Raw genomic sequence first — 19,394 nt, 5'->3', positions numbered from 1 at the left:
GCTCGGAAGAGGCGCGTGAGCGACCCGGTTCACTGGGCGGGCCCACAGGTACGGAGATGTGATTGGACGGCCGAACGAGCCAAAGAGATGCTTGGAATCTCGTTGGCGCTGGAACCGGGTAGGGCAGCGCTGTTATATCTCCGCCCCTCCGCGGACGCCCCGCCCCCCCCACGGACGCCCCGCCCCCCCCGCGGACGCCCCGCCCCTCCCGCGGCCACCGGGCAAGCTGGCTCGGCCAGCAGGCAAGGATTGAATTGCAGCCTTGGTGGCGTCGGGGATTCCCGGCTCAGCACATTCCCCCTCTTCCCCCAGTAGCCCCGATATTAATAGCCCTGCTTCGGCCCATCCAGCTGGCTTGGAATCCCTCTTCATGCCCGAGTGTCTCCCTTCATCACCCCAGAAAACATTCAAAACAGCTCGGCGCCTCGGTGTTTCTGACTGTGAAATGGGAATAGTGGTCCCTGCTTCCCACCACCGCGGCTCAGGAGAAGAAGGGTCAGGAGGAGGTCCAAAAGACAACTTCCAGAGCGGTCTGCAGCCACGATTATTCTCGTCATCTTCGTTGTACATATGGAGAAAGACTCAGAGAGGGCCCGTGGCTTTCTCAAAGTCACACAGCGCCCAAGCGGCAGAGCCAGAACGCGAACCCCGGATCTCCGCCACGGGATCCATCCCAGAGCCTCAAAATTCGGCAGTCTCTTAGCCCCAGGACAATCTCCGGCCTGGTCCCGACCCGAGCGCCCTCGCCCCCATCCGGCCCCACCCTCCTCCCCCATATTTAGCGCGAATCCGATCCGGGGCTGGGCCGGGCGCTACTTAACGCGGCCCCCGTGTTCTGGAGCGCGCCGAGCAGCGCGGAGCCAGAAGCCCGAACACGATGATGATGGTTCTGCAGCCCGAGGGTCTGGGGACCGCAGAGGGGCCCTTCGCGGGCGGCGGCCGCGGGGGCGGCGAGTACATGGAACAGGAGGAAGACTGGGACCGCGACCTGCTGTTGGACCCGGCATGGGAGAAGCAGCAGCGGAAAGTGAGTGCTAGCCCATTTCCTGACGGCAAAACTGAGGCCTGAGAAGCCAGGCGGTTTGTTCCTGGCATCTCAGTAGGTCAGGGGCAAGAGCCTGTCTTAACCCTCAGTGCCACTTCCTAGCCCGGGCTCTGGCCATCAATCCTGCGCTGTCCACCAGAGCCCAAGGAAAGGGCTGGAGACCCTCATGAGGGGTTTAGGATGACAAGAAGGATTTCTGGGATCTCCACCTCCCAAGGGTTCATTCACCTGGGCCCACTTTTCTAAAGAATATGGTTTGGGCAAAGCCCTGGAGATCCAAGTTTGGGTGGGGTGGGGTTGGGAAAAATCAATCTTTCTCCACACCCACCCCCCGCCTTTTCTGAAATATTCCCAGACCCCACCTGAGGACTTGCAGCTAGGCAACTAGTGGACTTAAGAGTATGGGGGAAGTGGTAGACTTCCAGACTTCCTACCCACCCTCGCTATATTCTGTCCAGCATGATGTCCACGGTCACTCTATCCCAATTGTCAAGTGAGGAAACTGAGGCTAAGGTAGGACCCACATCATATACTATCAGAAAACAGTCCCCCTCCCTAGGCAACCTGAGGGTCTTTGCCCATTGCTTGTCCCTCCCCCATGCTTTCCCAAGACACCCCTCCCCACCCCAAGGGCCCTGAATCTGCTGAAAAGGCCACAAGGTCGGGGAGGAGGGGAGCCCTGGGTTCCCTTTCGTGGTAGGTAACCTGACTCTCGGGCCAGATGGACACTTTGTGCTGAGGCAGCGCCTTGGAGGAGCTGAGAGGGCAGCTGCTGCCCAGGTCCAGCCTTGTAGGGCACTCAGGCCTCCCCTCCCCGATCTATTTTCACTCCTAGACTTTCCCAGATGGAGGGGGCAGGACACCTGGGAACCCAGAAGAGAAAGTGATCTGGGCCTGGAGTGAGGAAACGCTGGGGAGTGGCAGGCTGGGGGTAGGGGGGCACTGTGAGGTCATTAGACTCATCACTTGCCAACAGTGTGTGACCCCAGGAAAGGGTGGGGAACAGGGGTGCTCGGTGGAATTTGCAGGATTTAGAGAATCCCGGATTTAGAATCTGGGCACTTCCGCTGAGTTAGATGACAGGAGGTGACCCCAGGGGCTGGGAGGCTCAGCTGACACGGCTAGGGTGCGCCGGGTGATCTGCCTCCCCCCAGGCTCCTTCTGCACCTGTCTCCAAGCAGGGCTGTGGTCCTCGGGTCCAGCAGTCTCCCAGTGATGTCATCCCTGCCCCTGGCTCCCGCTGCCACCTGCTCTGCACCTCCTCTCCCCACCCCACCCCCACCCACCCAGGCCTCTCCCAGATCCAGGTTCACAGGCCCCTCATAAGACACAGGCTAGTCTGTACCTCGCTTTCTTCAAAGTATCAGGAACATCCTTCCAAACCAATTTACAGCCACCCACTTCATCCACTTACTCAGTGATTGCACCCGTGTAGACGCTTTGTAAATTCATTAGTGTTCCCTGAAGTTGGATAATCCAGTTGTTTCTCATCCAGCAGTGTTTATTACAATGTAATGAACATCTCTGTGCTCAAGTTTAGCCCCACCCCATCCCTGCTTCTCCTCCATATCTTAGAGCACTCCTGCCTCCTCCCATCTGACACCAGAGTCCTCTTTATTCAACCTCATTTGAAAACAGTTGTTTAATATTTCTTAGGGAGGTCCTGGTATGTGCCAGGCACTGTGTCAGGTGTCAGAAATTCAGCAGGGGATGAAATAAAGCCCCTGCTTCAGAGAGCTTAGAGTCTAGCAAGGACAAATGTTTCCATCTCACCCTCTCGCTCTTGACCCATCCCACTCACTGACACCCTCCCTCACCCTGGTCTCAGTCGCCACCTCCTCACTTTTCCCTTCTACTCTGCCAAGCCATTCTCTGCAACCAGAATGAACTTTCTAAAACAGTTCTACCCCTCTCCCTCCCTGTTGCCTTCAGGATCAAGTTCACACTCCCTGGCTTAGCACTCAAGATCGTGCATGACCTGGCCTCTGCTGCCCCTCCGGCCTGCCTCTCACTGCTTATACCCCAACATCCCCAGAGCGGTGCCCAGATAGCTGTAGCCCCACAATCCTAGCAACTGTTTCTCATCACCAAGCCCTGAGGCCGTCCCTGCCTGGAATGCCCTTGCCCGTCCTTCCCTGCCTGAGTAACTCTTGCTCGTCCATCACGGTTCTGATCCGTTACTCACTTTCCCCAAGAGGTTTGAAGAACACCTGATTTGAAGAATACGTCCCCTAAGCTCCTCAATGCTAGTCTCTCCCAGCACTTCGCAGGCCCACAGGACTCTTTGATTGACTGTGAGTTCCTTTAGGGCAGGAACCAAATCTCATTAAAATCATGTTTATCCTATGAGGGAATCTGCTTCCTCCACTATGGAGGCCTCGCCCAGACCTGCCTTTCCCCCTGCCCTGTCTGAACCCAGAGCATCTGAGACTCCGGGGCAGGAAAGAACTACAGAGAATCCACCAGCCCTCTCCTGTGCTCGGGGCGGCATCGATCAGTGCTTAGCACCCACTTATACACTTGAGGGAAAGAATTCCAAATTACTTCCTTGGGGTGTCTGCTCTGGGGGGGACGGGAGGGAGAAATGCTTTGAATCCCACAATCCTGCAAGATCAGGGGAGGAAGAACCTGAGACATCATTGACTCTGAACTCTAATTGTACAAACGGAGACGGAGCTGAGGAGAGGGCGAGGGGCACATCCCAGGTCACAGTAGCTCAGCTGGGGTGGGAGTCCGAGTATGGATTTTACCAAGGACTGCCAGCTGAGGGCAGAATCCGGGGCCTGAGGCCTTGGGAGGTTGTAGAAACTTGTACACCAGGCTCTAGGTCACTGCCATCCCCCAAAGGCACACAGCATATATCACCCCTCCCATCTCAGACAGAGGCTGAGGCTGAAGCACGCCCTGGCCGGAGAGGGTGGGCAGTCTCCTCCAGAAACTAGGTCAGGCTGTGCCTCAGTGTCCCACTGTTCCTTGAGGGCCTGCAAAGCTCCAGCAGCCTCGTGGTCTGCTGGGGGCCAATTCACAATAGCCTTAGGAGGTCGGTGGGGCTGAGACAACAATAACACAGATGCACAGTCCCTCGGACCAAACCTTCCAAGCCATCTGTGCTGCGACCTGAAACGTTTCAGATTTTAGTAAGGCAGTGTCCCTGGTGTCTCGGGGGCCCCACACTGGCTGGAGTCTGGCCAAAGCTGTTGTTGTGCTGGCAGCAACCACACTGGGACCTGAAGGGGCCCCAGACCCCATTTCTCCCCATTTCCAAGAGAATTAAAGCTCAGAGAGGGACAGGGGCTGGCCCCAGATGCACAGCAAGTGAGTGGCTGAGCCGGAACTTGCATCCAGGGCCTCGGGCTCTGAGATCTACCCTGACCGCGGAGCCAGAGCCCTGTCTTCAGCGCTAGGGTCTGAGCGCTGTCCTCTGCCCCCAGACCTTCACTGCCTGGTGCAACTCGCACCTGCGCAAGGCTGGCACCCAGATCGAGAACATCGAGGAGGATTTCCGCAATGGCCTCAAACTCATGTTGCTCCTGGAGGTCATTTCAGGTGAGGGGTGCAAATCAGTGCACAGGGACCCCAGGACCCAGGGGAACCCAGAGTGCCAGCCGAGTGCTGGAGGGGACGTGCCGAGGGAGGGGGAAGTTTGAGGACCGTGTCTTCAGCTTCCTCTCGTGTCCTTTGACCCTTGACCTCTCCTTTCACACCCAGGAGAGAGGCTGCCCAGGCCAGACAAAGGCAAGATGCGCTTCCACAAGATCGCCAATGTCAACAAGGCCCTGGATTTCATTGCCAGCAAGGGGGTGAAGCTGGTGTCCATCGGTGCTGAAGGTGAGGAGGTGGCAGGAGGCGGCTAGCGGGGGCTGGGGGCGCGGTTCCTCATCTTAACCACAGGGACAGCCATCCGCTCATCACAGGAGCGACTGTAAGGAGCAAAGGTACCCACAGTGCTGGCACAGGCCCTGGCACCCAGGAGGTGTTCAGTGAATCCTTTTGAAGTAAAATGATTGAGCATCTACCTAGTCGGTGCCTGCCTTGGAATGCAGACAAGGGCCAGAGGGCAAGGCAGGGGGGAGGGGGGCTGAGGCCTGGTGGTCAGGTGGAGCATGTCCCCACCCCCCCACCCGGCAGAGATTGTCGACGGGAACCTGAAGATGACCCTGGGCATGATCTGGACCATCATCCTTCGCTTCGCCATCCAGGACATCTCCGTGGAAGGTGAGTGGCAGGGAGGTGGGGAGGATGAGGGCAAGGGCGGGCCCCAACCCCGACCTCTTCCCAAACAACACTTATCCCCATCCCCGCCCAGAAACCTCGGCCAAGGAAGGCTTGCTCCTGTGGTGTCAGCGGAAGACGGCGCCGTACCGCAACGTCAACGTGCAGAACTTCCACACCAGGTCTGTCTGCCGGTCAGCGTGTGGGGTCTCTGCTGGGGTCTGGGCCAGAGAGCTGGAGTCTGGCCCAGGAGAACCAGGGAGGGGAGAGGTCACAGCCAAGTTCCTGCAACAGGGTCTGAAAATGGCAGGACTCAGTCAATGTTGAACTGAATCCAGGAGGGTGAGGGGGAATTCCTGGAGGAGGGAGCACCGGAGACATCCCAGGAAGGGTGTTCCCGCCAGAGGGAACCTTGTGAGCAAAGACCCAGAGGCCAAAAAATCCTAGAAAGTAGTTTAGCGTAAGCCCAGGGTGAGGGAATCATGAATCATGATGGAGGAAATGGTCCATGGCTGGTAATCAGGGCCTTAAATGCCAAGCGTGGTATTAGAACCTGACTCCATTTCACAGATGAGGCCATCCAGGTAGGAGGGCTCCTGGGACCAGGGTAGGGCAGGGTCCCAGCCTGACCCCAGGCCTGACCCCCCTTCTCTCTGTCCAGCTGGAAGGATGGGCTGGCTCTCTGCGCTCTCATCCACCGACACCGCCCTGACCTCATTGACTACGCCAAACTGCGCAAGGTAGGCCCCCCCAGTCCCAGCCCCGACTCCCCAGTCTCTGTCCCAGATGACCTTTCACCTCTCTCCCCTCACACCACCTAGGACGACCCCATCGGCAACCTGAACACCGCCTTCGAGGTGGCCGAGAAGTACCTGGACATCCCTAAGATGCTGGATGCAGAAGGTGAGAGTAAGCCTCGCCCAGGCGAGGACTCCACTTCCGCACCAGGCTGCAGCATCCCACCTCTGCCCCTTTGTTGAACCAGGAAACCTTTTCTGGGTACTTACTGTGCCTGGTACCCTGGGTGTGAACTTGTGGGAAACCCAGCCAGCCAGGCAGACAGAGGCATGGCCTGTTTAGAGAGAGCAGGCAGTGGACACTGGCGGTTCATGAGGGCTACAAGGTCTGCTCACTCAGCCATGCCCTCATGCTGTCCTCACCCCACCGAGGGGGAGGTCCCTGGGCCCTGGGGTGATCCGAGAAGGCTCCAGGGAAGAGCTGGGTTTGGGACAGCTGGTGGCCATGACTAGATGTCTCTGCCCCTTCCCATCCTGAGGGAGCTCTTTGCCTGGGTGGGGGCATAAGCCCACTCCCCACCCCTGGCTTTGCCCAACTGACACCTGGCTGCCACTCCCCAGACATCGTGAACACCCCAAAGCCCGATGAGAAGGCCATCATGACCTACGTCTCCTGCTTCTACCACGCCTTCGCGGGGGCGGAGCAGGTAAGGGGCTCAATGGTTGCCACCTGGGCTGGGCGTGTGGCCCAGGGGCCCACCCTTGGCAGCCCCTCAACATTTGGAGGTGCCAGGCCCCACGGGCGCCCACTGTCCCAGCAGCACATACTCGATCCCTGGGGCACTCAGACAGAGGCCTCTGGCCTGGAAGCTCCCTCCTCACCCTACAAGGCATGCAGCCCTCATCCTATCGGTTTGCATGGACACAGGGTTTAGGGATTGCAGAGGGAGTCTGGGTCGGGGGTGTCCTGTTCTAACACCAGCCTTTCTGCCCACTCCCACCAAAGGCAGAGACAGCTGCCAACAGGATCTGCAAGGTGCTGGCCGTGAACCAGGAGAATGAGAAGCTGATGGAGGAATACGAGAAGCTGGCCAGTGAGGTAAGACTGGGGCCACAGAGGGCCTCCCCTGCCCCTCCCTTGCTCCCCCATCCCAGCCCTGCTGCTCCTCCCATCCCAGCTGACCCCCAGCCTGGACTGCAGAGCCTCCCTCTCCTCAGAGTAGCCTTGGCCTCCTCCAGCCTCCTGCTGCCATCTTTACCCGCCTCCTGCCCTGTTCTGCCCACCCAGGCTCCTGTCACCCACTCATTCATCCATTCAGTCACTCATCTCTAGACAGTCTCACGGCCCTTTGCTCTGGGCCAACTATGCTGGCCCCTGATCCTCTGACTAGTGGGGACACCCCCCACACACACACCTGCTCAAGACCCAGCCTGTTGGCCACAGCCTGGGCGTGGCTGGAGAGAGGTAGGCAAGGTGAGCAGGCCCACTCAGCCCTCTGTTCTCTGCCCCTGCCCGTACCCTGCAGCTGCTGGAATGGATCCGCCGGACTGTGCCATGGCTGGAGAACCGCGTGGGCGAGCCCAGCATGAGCGCCATGCAGCGCAAGCTGGAGGACTTCCGGGACTACCGGCGTCTGCACAAGCCACCCCGCGTGCAGGAGAAGTGCCAGCTGGAGATTAACTTCAACACGCTGCAGACCAAGCTGCGGCTGAGCCACCGGCCGGCCTTCATGCCGTCTGAGGGCAAGCTGGTCTCGGTGAGCCAGGCGGTGGGGAGAGGGGGACCCCCGGCCCTGCCCACATCCCCTTGACTTTCTGTTCCCATCTGTATGATGGGTGAACCATGATGGAAGGCGCCTCTCTCTGCTTGGCCCGCAGGACATCGCCAACGCCTGGCGGGGCCTGGAGCAAGTAGAGAAGGGCTATGAGGACTGGCTGCTCTCCGAGATCCGGCGCCTACAGCGGCTACAGCACCTGGCGGAGAAGTTCCAGCAGAAGGCCTCCCTGCATGAAGCCTGGACCCGGGGTAGGTGGCTCTGGGGCCTGAATGTGTCCTGTGCAGATTGGGGGGAGCCTGGTGGGAGGGGGACGGGGTTCTGATAGAAGGCACAGGTCAGGGGTAGGGGTTCTGCAAGGAAGCTGTTTTCTAGTCCCTTCTGGTATTTGCAATCAAATAATACCGGAAGGGAACGAAGGGCCACTCCAGATCATGTAAGCTCGGGGGCCCTGACGTCACTCAGGAGCCATGCCCTGGACCAGGGGCTTCCCTTCACTTTATCGTACTGGCCTCTCAGGGCAGACAGCTAGGTGCAGGCTGGGCAGGAGTGATCACCTGCGTTCACGGATGGGGAATCTCCAGTGTCACACACGGGGCTCGGACCCCCTGCTCCTACGTAGCCGCCCCTGGGTGACCCGAGCCGGGCTTCTCTCCACGCAGGAAAGGAGGAGATGCTGAGCCAGAGGGACTACGAGACGGCTTCGCTGCAGGAGGTGCGGGCCTTGCTGCGGCGCCACGAGGCCTTCGAGAGCGACCTGGCGGCGCACCAGGACCGCGTGGAGCACATCGCCGCACTGGCCCAGGAGCTCAAGTAGGCATGGAGTCCACAGGGGCCCACCCCGGGGGGGGGGGGGGGTGGTAGGGGGATAACGCCCCCACTGGTCCCGCCCCTCAGCCTCGGGCCCCGCCCCTCGGCCTCGGGCCCCGCCCCTACTCCCAAAGCCCTCCAGACCTTTCACTCTTTAATAACCCCGCCTTGGTACCCCTGTCCTTCCCAGCACCTCTTGCTCTGCCCTCCTTCTGTAACCCTGTCCCCTAAGCTGGCGTTTCCTTGCAGCTTTGGGCCGGCCAGGCCCTCACCACAGCCTTGGCCTCGTGCCACCTCCTGTAAACCTGTCCAGGAAACTCCAGGCCCCGCCCCTCCTCCCAACCTTTTCCAGGGACTGGAGCTGAGGACCCCCTTCTCCTAGGCACCCGCTGGGAAGGCCCTGCTCTAAGAAAGCCCTGTTTCACCCCCATCTACCCTGGCTCCTTTATGCCTTCACCAACCCTGGACCCAGAGTCCAGCCCCCTGAGGGACAGTCAGGCAGAAATCTGGGCTGGAATCTGGCTCCACGGACACCCTCCTTCCTGTCCCCAGTGAGCTGGACTACCACGAGGCAGCCTCGGTGAACAGCCGCTGCCAGGCCATCTGCGACCAGTGGGACAACCTGGGCACGCTGACCCAGAAGAGGCGGGATGCACTAGAGGTGAAGCTGGGGACCCAGGGGTGAAGGCTGGACGCTGGAAGAGGGTGAGTGGCCTGCTGGGCAGGCTGCTGACTGGCCATCCCTGTGGCCCCCAGCGGATGGAGAAGCTCCTGGAGACCATCGATCAGCTGCAGCTGGAGTTTGCCCGGCGGGCAGCGCCCTTCAACAACTGGCTGGACGGCGCCGTGGAGGACCTGCAGGACGTGTGGCTGGTGCACTCGGTGGAGGAGACCCAGGTGGGTGCAGGGGCTCCAGGTGTGCCAGGGTTGGATGGAATGACAAGGAAGTGGCCTGTCTTCTGTCGCCATCCGTTTGGGCTCCTGGGGAGTGGGGGGCCAGAGGAGAAGCCCAGTTCTAGAGTGCCGGGAGTCAGGAGGCCTGAGTTCTCTGGCCAGTGCTGCCCTGGCCCCCGGTGAATGGCCCCCTGGCCGTCCTTTGTTGCCTGCGGGAGATAGGGGCGCTGGTTGATGCTTCCTGCCTGTCGTCCCCAGAGCTTGGTGACAGCACACGACCAGTTCAAGGCAACACTGCCTGAGGCCGACCGAGAGAGGGGTGCCATCCTGGGCATCCAGGGTGAGATCCAGAAGATCTGCCAAACGTACGGACTACGGCCCAGCTCCACCAACCCGTACATCGCCCTCACCCCGCAGGACATCAACACCAAGTGGGACACGGTCAGTGCCGCCGGTGGCCTTTCCCCGCCTCCCTCCTGCGTAGACGCCTTCTAAACCACCCTGAGAATCTCAGGTGTCCCGAGACACAGAGAATCAAGTCCACCTCCGGATCTGTGGTCTGCCACAGACTCTACGTGGTTGCTGGACAGGTCGCCTTGCCTGACTTGGCCCTCTCTGTAAAATGGCCATAACAGCTTTTTCCTGTTGGGCCTGATTGAAGCATAATTAGGTCTGGTGTGGGGGCCAGATTGTTGTACAGAACAATCTAAGTTCATTAAGAGTGTCGGCATGGGCCCTCATTTACAGCCAGGAAATGAGCAGAGAAAGGCTGTGTGACCTGCTCAGAGCTTGCCCCCTCCCCAGAGCCCTTGGCTCAGGGTAAGGAGCCCTGTGAGGGGCTGGAGCCCTCCCCTCACTCCCGAGCTGCCCCTGACACCACCACCCTCCCTCCAGGTCCGAAAGCTGGTACCCAGCCGTGACCAGATGCTGCAGGAGGAGCTAACGCGGCAGCAGGTGAACGAGAGGCTCCGGCGGCAGTTTGCAGCCCAGGCCAACGCCATCGGGCCCTGGATCCAGGGGAAGGTGGAGGTAAGGCTTGGATCAGAGAGCCAACCTGGGAGAGGGGGGCCAGGGGCTGGGCCACCGGGGGCTGGAAGCCCTCATCCTGCCTGGTCCCCCTGTAGGAAGTGGGGCGCCTGGCCGCGGGAATGGCCGGCTCCCTGGAGGAGCAGATGGCGGGCCTGCGACAGCAGGAGCAGAATATCATCAACTACAAGAGCAACATCGACCGGCTGGAGGGAGACCACCAGCTGCTGCAGGAGAGTCTGGTGTTTGACAACAAGCACACCGTCTACAGCATGGAGGTGGGACCACAGCGCTTAGGGCCGAGGGGAAGGCGGTGCTGTGGAGAAGCCTGGGGTGGCCATGGCTAGTTGATCAATATGTAATAAATCATCAAACTTTATGGCAGTAAGGGCTGCTGGATGTCACTCAGTGGAACCTCCCAGTGGGGCCCAGCAAGGGGGAGGACTTGCCCAGGGTCAGACGGTGAATTGGGGGTGGAGCCAGAGTTCATGGCCAGGCACTGGCCGCCCACTGACCCGGACTGTCTCCTGCTTTCACAGCACATCCGCGTGGGCTGGGAGCAGCTGCTCACCTCCATTGCCCGCACCATCAATGAGGTGGAGAACCAGGTACTGACCCGAGACGCCAAGGGCCTGAGTCAGGAGCAGCTCAACGAGTTCCGGGCATCCTTCAACCACTTTGACCGGGTCAGCAGGGGCCTCGCCCTGTGGGGTAGTGGACTCTTGGGAGCTGGCCGGGGGGTGGGGATCGGGGCTGGAGCCTGACATCCGCTCCCCAACTACAGAAGCGGAACGGCATGATGGAGCCTGACGACTTCCGGGCCTGCCTCATCTCCATGGGCTACGACCTGGTGAGTGTCCTCCAGCCCTGTCCTGGGGTCCCCTCTGTGGCCCCTCCCACATACTGATCACCCACTGTGTCCCTCCCAACCTTCACACCTTCATTTCCTCCTCATCCACCTCCTGGGGCTGGGGGGGAATTACCCCATTTCCTAGGGGTGCGGCTACCAAAAGTTCCGAGAGGTAAATTAATTTGGAGCTATTTCTGTGTGACTCCAGAGCCTGAGCTTGCAACATATCCACCTCAGAGAGAGAGCACTACAGGGGCGTGGGGAAGAGGTCAGGAGCAGGGCATTGCCACGGGCAGGAAGCAGAGCTCAGCCCAGTGGAAAGGATTTTCCAGAGCCAGAGCTAAGGCTGCAGTGGACCGTCTGCGGAGAAAGGGGGCCGCCTTGTCACTGGGGTCGTCAAGCCAGGGGGACACCATGAGCCCTCCTGGCTTAAGCACCCCCCGGGCACGGTGCCCGGCCTCTAACCCTGCAGGGGGAAGTGGAGTTCGCTCGCATCATGACCATGGTGGACCCCAACGCAGCCGGGGTTGTGACCTTCCAGGCCTTCATCGACTTTATGACCCGAGAGACAGCTGAGACGGACACGGCTGAGCAGGTTGTGGCCTCGTTCAAGATCCTTGCGGGAGACAAGGTGAGTCCCTGGTGGGGGTGGAGGGAGCTGGTGGGTGGGGGGCGGGGACTGGGACCTGGGGGCCCTCAAACCCTCTTCTCCCCCAGAACTACATCACTGCCGAGGAGCTGCGGCGGGAACTCCCAGCGGAGCAGGCCGAGTACTGCATCCGCCGCATGGCGCCCTACAAGGGGGCCGGGGCTCCAGCTGGAGCCCTGGACTATGTGGCCTTCTCCAGTGCCCTCTACGGGGAGAGTGACCTCTGACCTTGACCCCCGAGCTTCCCTACTCAAGTCCGGAGAGAGGGTGCTCCCTCCAGCTGATCCCACCCAACCCTTGGAGCCAGAGCCACAGAGCCGAGTGTTTATCAATAAAGATCCATCCTGCCACAGAGCCGAGTGTTTATCAATAAAGATCCATCCTGGGCCCCTCTCCATCTCCGATTGATTTCTAAGGCAGAAGCTTGGGCCCTCAGGTTTCTGAGGATCAGCTGCCCCATGTTGACCCTCCAGGGGTTCCCCAGCACCCCTCCTGGCCCTCAAGGTCTGAGCATTCACACCACACTGGGGTCCAGGACACCTCTTTATTGTGTTAGAAAAGGTCGGTGACAACAGTTTCTCTAGATGTGGAAGGCAACACGGTCCCCCAATCCAAGGGAACCAGAAAGTTTACAGCTTCAGAGGAAAACCGGGGTGGGAAGACAGAGCCTGCTGAGGACAGAGCTGGCTTTAAGACCAGAGTGTTTTCTTCCCACCTGCTCCTTACCCGAGCCCAGGGTTCTTGCCCCAGCTTCGGCTGCCAAGACATCATCCTTCACCCCAATCCTCCTAGCTATCAACATTCAGCAAAGGTGCTGCTGGGGAACTTCAGGGTGGGAGTGAGGGGAGGGCCTGTGTCCTGTGGCCTTTGCTCACCCTGGGGTCCCCGGTGCCCGTCCCTCGGCCAGCTCTGCCTCCTGGGGAGGGGCCGTTCTGGCCCATGCCAGATCCTGCGCTGGTGCGCCTCAGTCTATCACCGCTGAGCTGGCCATGATGTTCACGCCACAGGCCCCAGAGCCACGGTGCAAGTAGTAGTAACCCTGGGGGGAGAGGGGTGTCGGTGAGGGCGCCAAGGCAGGATGGGGGCTGGAGGGCTGGGGGCCAAGCAGGCAAGACTCACCTCCTCACCCCAGTCAGTGCCCCAGCTGTTCTTGATGGCCCAGAAGGGAGTGGCAGAGCCTGGGGGGCGGGCAGTGTGGAGTGCAGGGAGAGTCAGGGACCCCCAAGTCTCCAGCCAGGGCCCCAGGCACTGGGCACTCTTCACGTGTCTGCTGTGGGCCTACTGGGCGACAGGCACTAGGGGAAGAGCAAAAAGCAAGACAGGCCCACCTACCATGCTCCCAGAAACCAGGAGCGGCTCTAGGGCTTGGAGAAGACACCCACCCATCCATAACTGCTCACACCTCCCACCCCCTTGGCTCTCCCATTCACAGAGAGAATGGGTGATCCTGCCTGGCCCACAGCCCGAGGCAGGGGGTAGGACAAGGTTCCTGAGATCCTGTGACCCAGGCTGGATGGACGTAGGGGCGAGCGGAACTCACGGTTGCCATAGCCCACGAGCAGCACAGCGTGGTCGATGAGCCAAGGGCTGCAGAGGGGGCGCAGGGGGTGGGAGATCCCGTGGCGGTAGAACTGAGGGGTGAGAATAAGAGCGGGGGTGGGGGGCCAACATGCTGCAACTACTGCAGCCCGAGCGCCTAGAGCCCGTGCTCCGCAACAAGAGAAGCCACCGCAACGGGAAGTCCGCGCGCTGCAACTAGAGAAAAGCCTACACAGCGACGAAGACCCAGCACAGCCAAAAATAAATAAATAAATTATTTTTAAAAATGTAGGGGCCAGCTCCAAGAAGTGGGGGAAGAGTCAGAGAAAGCCGGAGCCGGAGCAACGAGGCTGGGGCCCTACCTGCATGCCAAAGGCGTTGATGGCAACGGAGATGGGGCCGTTCTTGGCCAGCCAGGCCGCCAGCTCTGAGACAGGGGAGGGCCAGTGTCAGGGGACACCCAGGCCCTAGCCCCCTGCCCCCCAGGCCTCTCCTCACCCCCCCGCCCTCCCTTACTTTGCTCATTCTTGCTCAGCTCCACTGAGTCATTGATGTAGACCTTGGCCTTCTCTGCAGAGAAGCTGCAGGTCTGCAAGCGGCCTCGGTAGCTGTAGTCATCCTCTGTCTCCAGCCCTCCTGGGATTGTGGGGAGGGGGACCGGCAGATCAGAAGTTAGGAAAGGCGGGCCCTACTCACCATTTTCATCTGCTCCCAGCCAGGGGCTGTGCTGAGCCCCTCGTACACAAGGCCTCGTGGTTTCCATCTACCCCAGGCCACAGGCCATCCTCTCTGAAGGGGACCTCTTTCTCGAGATGGCTCAGCTGAGGCCCACAGGCATGGGGCAGCCTCCAGTGAGATGTGTGGCAGATAGGGAACCCAGCTCCCAATCTCTGAGTCCTGACTCCCCACAGCGTTCCTAGGACTCCTGACCTTGGCTTACTTGTCCTGCCCTGACCGTTTGCTCCCAATCTGGCCCAGACCCCTGCCAGGCTCCCGCCCCAGGCTTTGTATGGAACTGCCAGGTTAGGGCAACACCTCCCCTCAAGGGGGAGGTGTGCTGCTCCTGGGTTCAGCAGCATTACAGGCCTCCCAGCAGTGAAAATAGCAAGACCCCTGCTCTGCATCAGGAACTTGACACACCTTCCCCTCACTTGACCCTCAAGGCAATCCTACCAAGTGGGTTCAAGGAGGCCCATTTCACAGGTGAGACAAGTGAGGCTCTGAAAGAGCTGACCTGCCCAAGGTCTTCAGCCAGTTAGAGGTCAGCATTAAGACTGAACCCAGTTCACAGGACTGTCTCCCGCCCTCACAAAGTGACTTCTGGGGGAGGGAGCTGTGCTCCTGACGCCCCTCCTGAATGCGTACCCAGATTCCTTATGGCCGAGTAGGCGTTGGAGGGCAAGCCGCCCAGGCAGGCCTTGTCAGTCTTGTCACAGTCCAAGAGCTCTAGGAGACAGAAGGCTGGTCCCGAGGAGCCCTCCGGAGGGGCTGGGCTAAGGACAGGGGGGCACAGCGGGATGCTCACCCTGCTCAGAGAGGGAGAGCAGGGTCCCCCGTTTGAGGAACCACTGGCCCTCCACGTTGCCTGTGACTGAGAAGGCCCAGCAGGAGCCGCACATGCCCTGCAAGAGACGGGCAGAGTCAGGGCTGGGTCCCTTCCAAAGGCCGGTGCAGCCCGCGCATCCCACCCTCGCTTCTTCGGGGTCCGACCTGGTCCTTGACATCGGTGACAGCCCCCTTATTCCTCCAGTCCCACTGAGGCGGAGGAACATCGGTGACAGGCTGGGCCAGGCGCATGTTCCTGCGAGGCGCATCTTTCAGGAGGGGGTTCAGGTAGATGGTGCGGAACTCCTCCTCTGTGGACAAAGGTGGGCGGGGGGGCGGTGGGAAAAGAATATTCGAAGCCAGTCCTCCCCAGGGGCCTTGGGAGCAGGCCCTGTCTCTTCCAGGCGCTGTGAGGGCTCGGGCCACCACCCATACCTGTCAGGTCACTGAACTTGGTGACCCCATACTGCGCTGTGCCTCGGTCCAGGGCCTGGATCTTCTGCGCTCGCACCATGTTACTGGCAAAGACGGACATGCGCCAACTGGCTTCTGAGGACCAACGAGCAGAAGTGAGGCTTGGGCCCCAGGCAGATCATAAAGGAGAGGTGCTTGGGGATAAGAGGCAGAGGTTTCCATGGGGAACAGTGGACTCTGGATCAGGTCTGAAGCTTATCTCAAGAAGGGCAGGGGACGACCCTGTGGTCCAGTGGCTAAGACTCCACACTACCAAGAAGGAGGCCTGAATTCAATCCCTGGTCAGGGAACTAAATCCCGTATTCCACACCTGAAAGATCCTGCATGCTGCAGCTAAGATCCGGTGCAGCCAGGTCTTTATTATTTATAATATTTAAATTATTATAATTTAATATTGAATTATTTTATAAATTTTTATTTATAAAATGTTCATTGTCAAATATTTATATTTATATTATAAACATATGCTATTATATTTATTATCAATATATTATATGCTAGTTATATTACTTATATTATTATTTATATAATATTTATTTATTATTAAATGAAAATAAATATAATTTTAAAAAGAGAGAAGAGCAGAACCCTGAAATGTCAGGGTTCAGGGATCTGGTGTCAGGACCAGATCTGCAAGTGGTAAGAGTGAGGCCAAAATGGGGTGATGACTCCCCAGGTATGAAAGGAGAACTAAAATGGGCTCCAAAGACAGAAGGTCATGGGAAAAGGCCACCAAGCCAGGGGTCCTCCAGCAGAGAAAACCTGGCCTTTGCCCCATCCCACTCTACCCAGAATGATATCAGACAGGAGAAGTGCCAGCTACCCAAGGTGACTGCCAAGTCCTGGGAGGCTAAACAAGAACCTGGGGGGACTTGGGGGTCCCTCTGCCCTTCCCCAACACTAAGGTGCCAAGTCGGGGGAGAGGTCCTGATCTGATCGGGACACGTCCAGCCAAGGCTAGGGCCTCACCTTCCTTCGAATCATATGTCCGGTTATAGGTGGTGACAAAGTCCTTGAAGATGGAAGCCATCTTCACAGAAAAGTCCTGGAAAGGCAGAAAGAGGGAGTCTTCACAAGCAGTCCTTCTCAGACAGATGTGGGAGCCCCAGGCCAGGGTGGAGGGAAGACAGTGAACAGAAGGCCATAGGCAGCTCCCCAGACAGACAGGCTCCTCACCTGGGGGAGGGGATCCTTGTTCAGCAGTGGAAGGAATGAACTGAAAGTCTCATTTTTGTCATCTGGAGAGAGTTGGAAGAGAGAAGCAGGGCTGAACCCTGAGTGAAGTCTGACCTGAACCATCCCAGCACCCCTGGGCCCTCCCAGCACCTGTACTCTTGGTATCCACTGGGCCACAGTCCCGCCTCAGTAGCATGTGTTTCCCTAGCTCGTCTAGGACTTCGAAGCTGCAGAGCTGCAGGAAGAGGAAGGAGGAAGCCAGTCAGGGGGCTGCGAGGAGAGCAAGGCCTTTGGCAAGATGGAGCTGGAGGGTCCTCAGATGAGGGCCATCTCGAAGGCAATCTCGCCCACAGTGGGGAGTGAGGCACCGTCCGGGAGCGAGCACCCAGACCCCCGCCCTTTTACAGCATCTTGGTCTCTGACCTTCCAGGCCTGGGTAGTGTCAGGGTGAGGTAGATGCGGCCTCAGATCCCGCCCCCTTGACTTGACAGATCGTCCCAACTACAGCCAGATTCGACCCGGGGGCAAGGGAATGGCAGGAACCCCATCACTCACCAGGGTCTTTTTGGACACCGGGAGCTGGCACACCGTGGGGTCGTTGCAGGGAGGCTCCACCAGGGTCGCCTTCAGAGAGTATAGGGACCCCCGGCCCGCCTGGACGGAAGGGCGGGTGAGTGGCAGCTCGGCCACCCTCTCCTCTGTCCAGCCTGCATGGGGCCCGCAGCCCCACCGTGCCCCCTTCCCCCTTCCCCATCACTATTAGTCCAACGTCCCCGCCCCAAGTCACGCCCAAAGTTCCCAACCCTCGGGCTAGAGCCCGGCTCACCGCGGACCCAGGAGCCCCACCCCAAGCGCGTCCTCACCCGGCGGACGCGACCGCGCACGGCCTCCAGCGCGGCCCGCGTCCCGGCAGCCCGGCCGCGGTTGTACATCTCCAGGGCGAAGCGGACGGGCTCCCGCAGCTCCGGGGACGCCAGCTCCCAGGCCTGCGCGCCGGCCGCCCGAGGCTTGCTGGAGGCCGGAGCGGCGGCCGGGAGCAGCCCCAGCAGCAACAGCACCTGCAGCCAGGGTGCCATGGCGAGGGCGAAGCTGCCGGCCCGGACTCACGCACGGACAGATGCGCGGACCAACCGACGGGGCGGAGCAGCCCGCGGCTGGGGGGCCCTAGTCCTCCCCCAGCTCCGGGGCCGTGGGGCCCCGGCCAATGGGCGCCGGCCGGGGGCGCCTGCGCGCTCGCTTATTTACGCCAGGCACGTGGGTGCGCTGGCTGTGCAAGACGGGCGGGACCCAGTTTCGACCCATAGGCAATCTTGCAAAACCAGCGTGATCTGGGGAGACGTGGCCCGATCCCCGACCTTGAGGTGATCTTCTTAGGTATGGGAACTGCTGTTTGAGGCGGGGAAACGATACTGACCGGAGAATAAAAACAACTACCACTTATTGCATACTTATTATATGATGCAGGTTATATGCCCTCTCCCTTTAATCTTTGTAGCAATCCTGTGAAGTAATAAATGTTATTATCCCCATCTAGTAATTGAGGAAATATAGGTTTAGAGAGACTAAGTGGCTTGTCAAGCATCTGCTAAGTGAAAGGGCTGGACCTAAACGTAGGGAATGGACTTCAGAGCTTGATCTCACAGCTCCATCTTTGAGGCCCGTCTTCTCATCACAGCTCCATCTTTGAGGCCCGTCTTCTCATCACAGCTCCATCTTTGAGGCCCGTCTTCTCATCAGCAGGATGCAGCTAATATTCCCTGGAATGGCAGTGTCACAGGCTGTTGCGCGGATCGAGCACAAACATGTAAACAGTGCACAGTGTTGGAACCGTTCTTTCGTTCCTTCAGGCATTCACCGCTGTGTTCCAGGGCTTGGCAACAGGAAGCATGAGCAGATACGCTGGGCGTAATGCTGCCTGCTAGTAGCTCACAGTCTAGCGGAGAGACAGATGAGAAAAAGGAATTTTCCTCCAAGGGGTTACCAACTGGGGGAGAGGAAACAGAGAAGAGAGCTTTTGGCAACCCACTCCACTTTTCTTGTCTGGGAAATCTCATGGACAGAGCAGCCTGGAGGGCTGCAGTCCATGGGATTGCAAGGAGTGGGACAGGACTGAGCGACTAACACTTTCACTTCCAAGGCCCTTCAGGCTCCAGTCAGGCCTTGGACCTTATCCTGTGTTGTGCACTTGACACTCCAGTGACACTCTATTTGCAGAAATTCAAGCTCTTGCACACCCTGGAACCTTCACACTGCTCAAACTCCTAGACGCCTCGCTGCTCTCAGTTTAGAGGACGACTTCTCAGGAAGGCTTTCCTGACCCACGCCCATTGCCCCTGACTAAGCTCAATGCCACTGTCTCTGTATTCCTAGACTCCTAGACTCCTAGCCCCGTGAACTTCCTCCTTCTGAAAGACCTAAAGCTGAATGAATTAAAAACAGGAATTTCTTAGGCCCAGCAGAAGCAGTGAGACTTTTCTTAGATCTGAGTTTCCAGAGATTGGTGTCATAGTTCACCCTCGTGGGAAACAGTCATCTTCCCCAAAGTCTGTTCCTTGGTTACTGGAGATACCTTACAAGTGTCTAGGGGAAAGGGTGGCTCATCTCATCAGAATAAGGGAAGACAGCATACTATAATTCATGGAGGGAAAGGAGGAATTTTTTT

The 19,394-nt window shown here is 59.1% G+C and overlaps 2 protein-coding genes across 4 annotated transcripts; one reads left to right on the top strand and one right to left on the bottom strand.

Annotated features, from left to right (window-relative positions):
• Positions 1–691: 691 nt before the first annotated feature.
• On the top strand, positions 692–12,314 carry ACTN3 (actinin alpha 3). 2 transcript variants are annotated; one of them, XM_061163046.1, is made up of 21 exons: positions 692–1,027; positions 4,477–4,591; positions 4,754–4,873; positions 5,174–5,260; positions 5,352–5,439; positions 5,919–5,997; positions 6,079–6,160; positions 6,616–6,701; positions 7,001–7,093; positions 7,521–7,751; positions 7,873–8,020; positions 8,432–8,582; positions 9,132–9,240; positions 9,336–9,476; positions 9,732–9,914; positions 10,368–10,502; positions 10,598–10,777; positions 11,039–11,185; positions 11,284–11,349; positions 11,822–11,980; positions 12,067–12,314. In XM_061163046.1, the coding sequence occupies exons 1-21, from the start codon at positions 878–880 to the stop codon at positions 12,223–12,225; spliced, it is 2,709 nt and encodes a 902-aa protein (XP_061019029.1). In that variant the 5' UTR covers positions 692–877; the 3' UTR covers positions 12,226–12,314. The 2 variants fall into 2 exon arrangements, with proteins under 2 accessions (XP_061019029.1, XP_061019039.1); XM_061163056.1 differs by having other exon boundaries at positions 11,039–11,205; positions 11,259–11,349.
• Positions 12,315–12,523: 209 nt separating this feature from the next.
• Positions 12,524–17,880, bottom strand: CTSF (cathepsin F). 2 transcript variants are annotated; one of them, XM_061163036.1, is made up of 14 exons: positions 17,596–17,880; positions 17,288–17,386; positions 16,883–16,967; positions 16,733–16,794; positions 16,526–16,601; positions 15,518–15,628; positions 15,248–15,393; positions 15,063–15,159; positions 14,903–14,983; positions 14,054–14,173; positions 13,900–13,964; positions 13,539–13,629; positions 13,118–13,176; positions 12,524–13,037 (listed from the first exon to the last, which is right to left on the bottom strand). In XM_061163036.1, exons 1-14 carry the CDS (start codon positions 17,806–17,808, stop codon positions 12,963–12,965), a joined length of 1,380 nt encoding a protein of 459 aa, XP_061019019.1. In that variant the 5' UTR covers positions 17,809–17,880; the 3' UTR covers positions 12,524–12,962. The 2 variants fall into 2 exon arrangements, with proteins under 2 accessions (XP_061019019.1, XP_061019011.1); XM_061163028.1 differs by having other exon boundaries at positions 15,518–15,631; positions 17,596–17,878.
• Between the last annotated feature and the right edge of the window lie 1,514 nt (positions 17,881–19,394).

This window comes from Dama dama, chromosome 2, assembly GCF_033118175.1.
Source record: "Dama dama isolate Ldn47 chromosome 2, ASM3311817v1, whole genome shotgun sequence".
Lineage (NCBI taxonomy): Eukaryota > Metazoa > Chordata > Mammalia > Artiodactyla > Cervidae > Dama > Dama dama.
The sequence above is the reverse complement of the archived record's forward strand: the minus strand, read 5'-3'. Positions and strand labels throughout refer to the sequence as shown.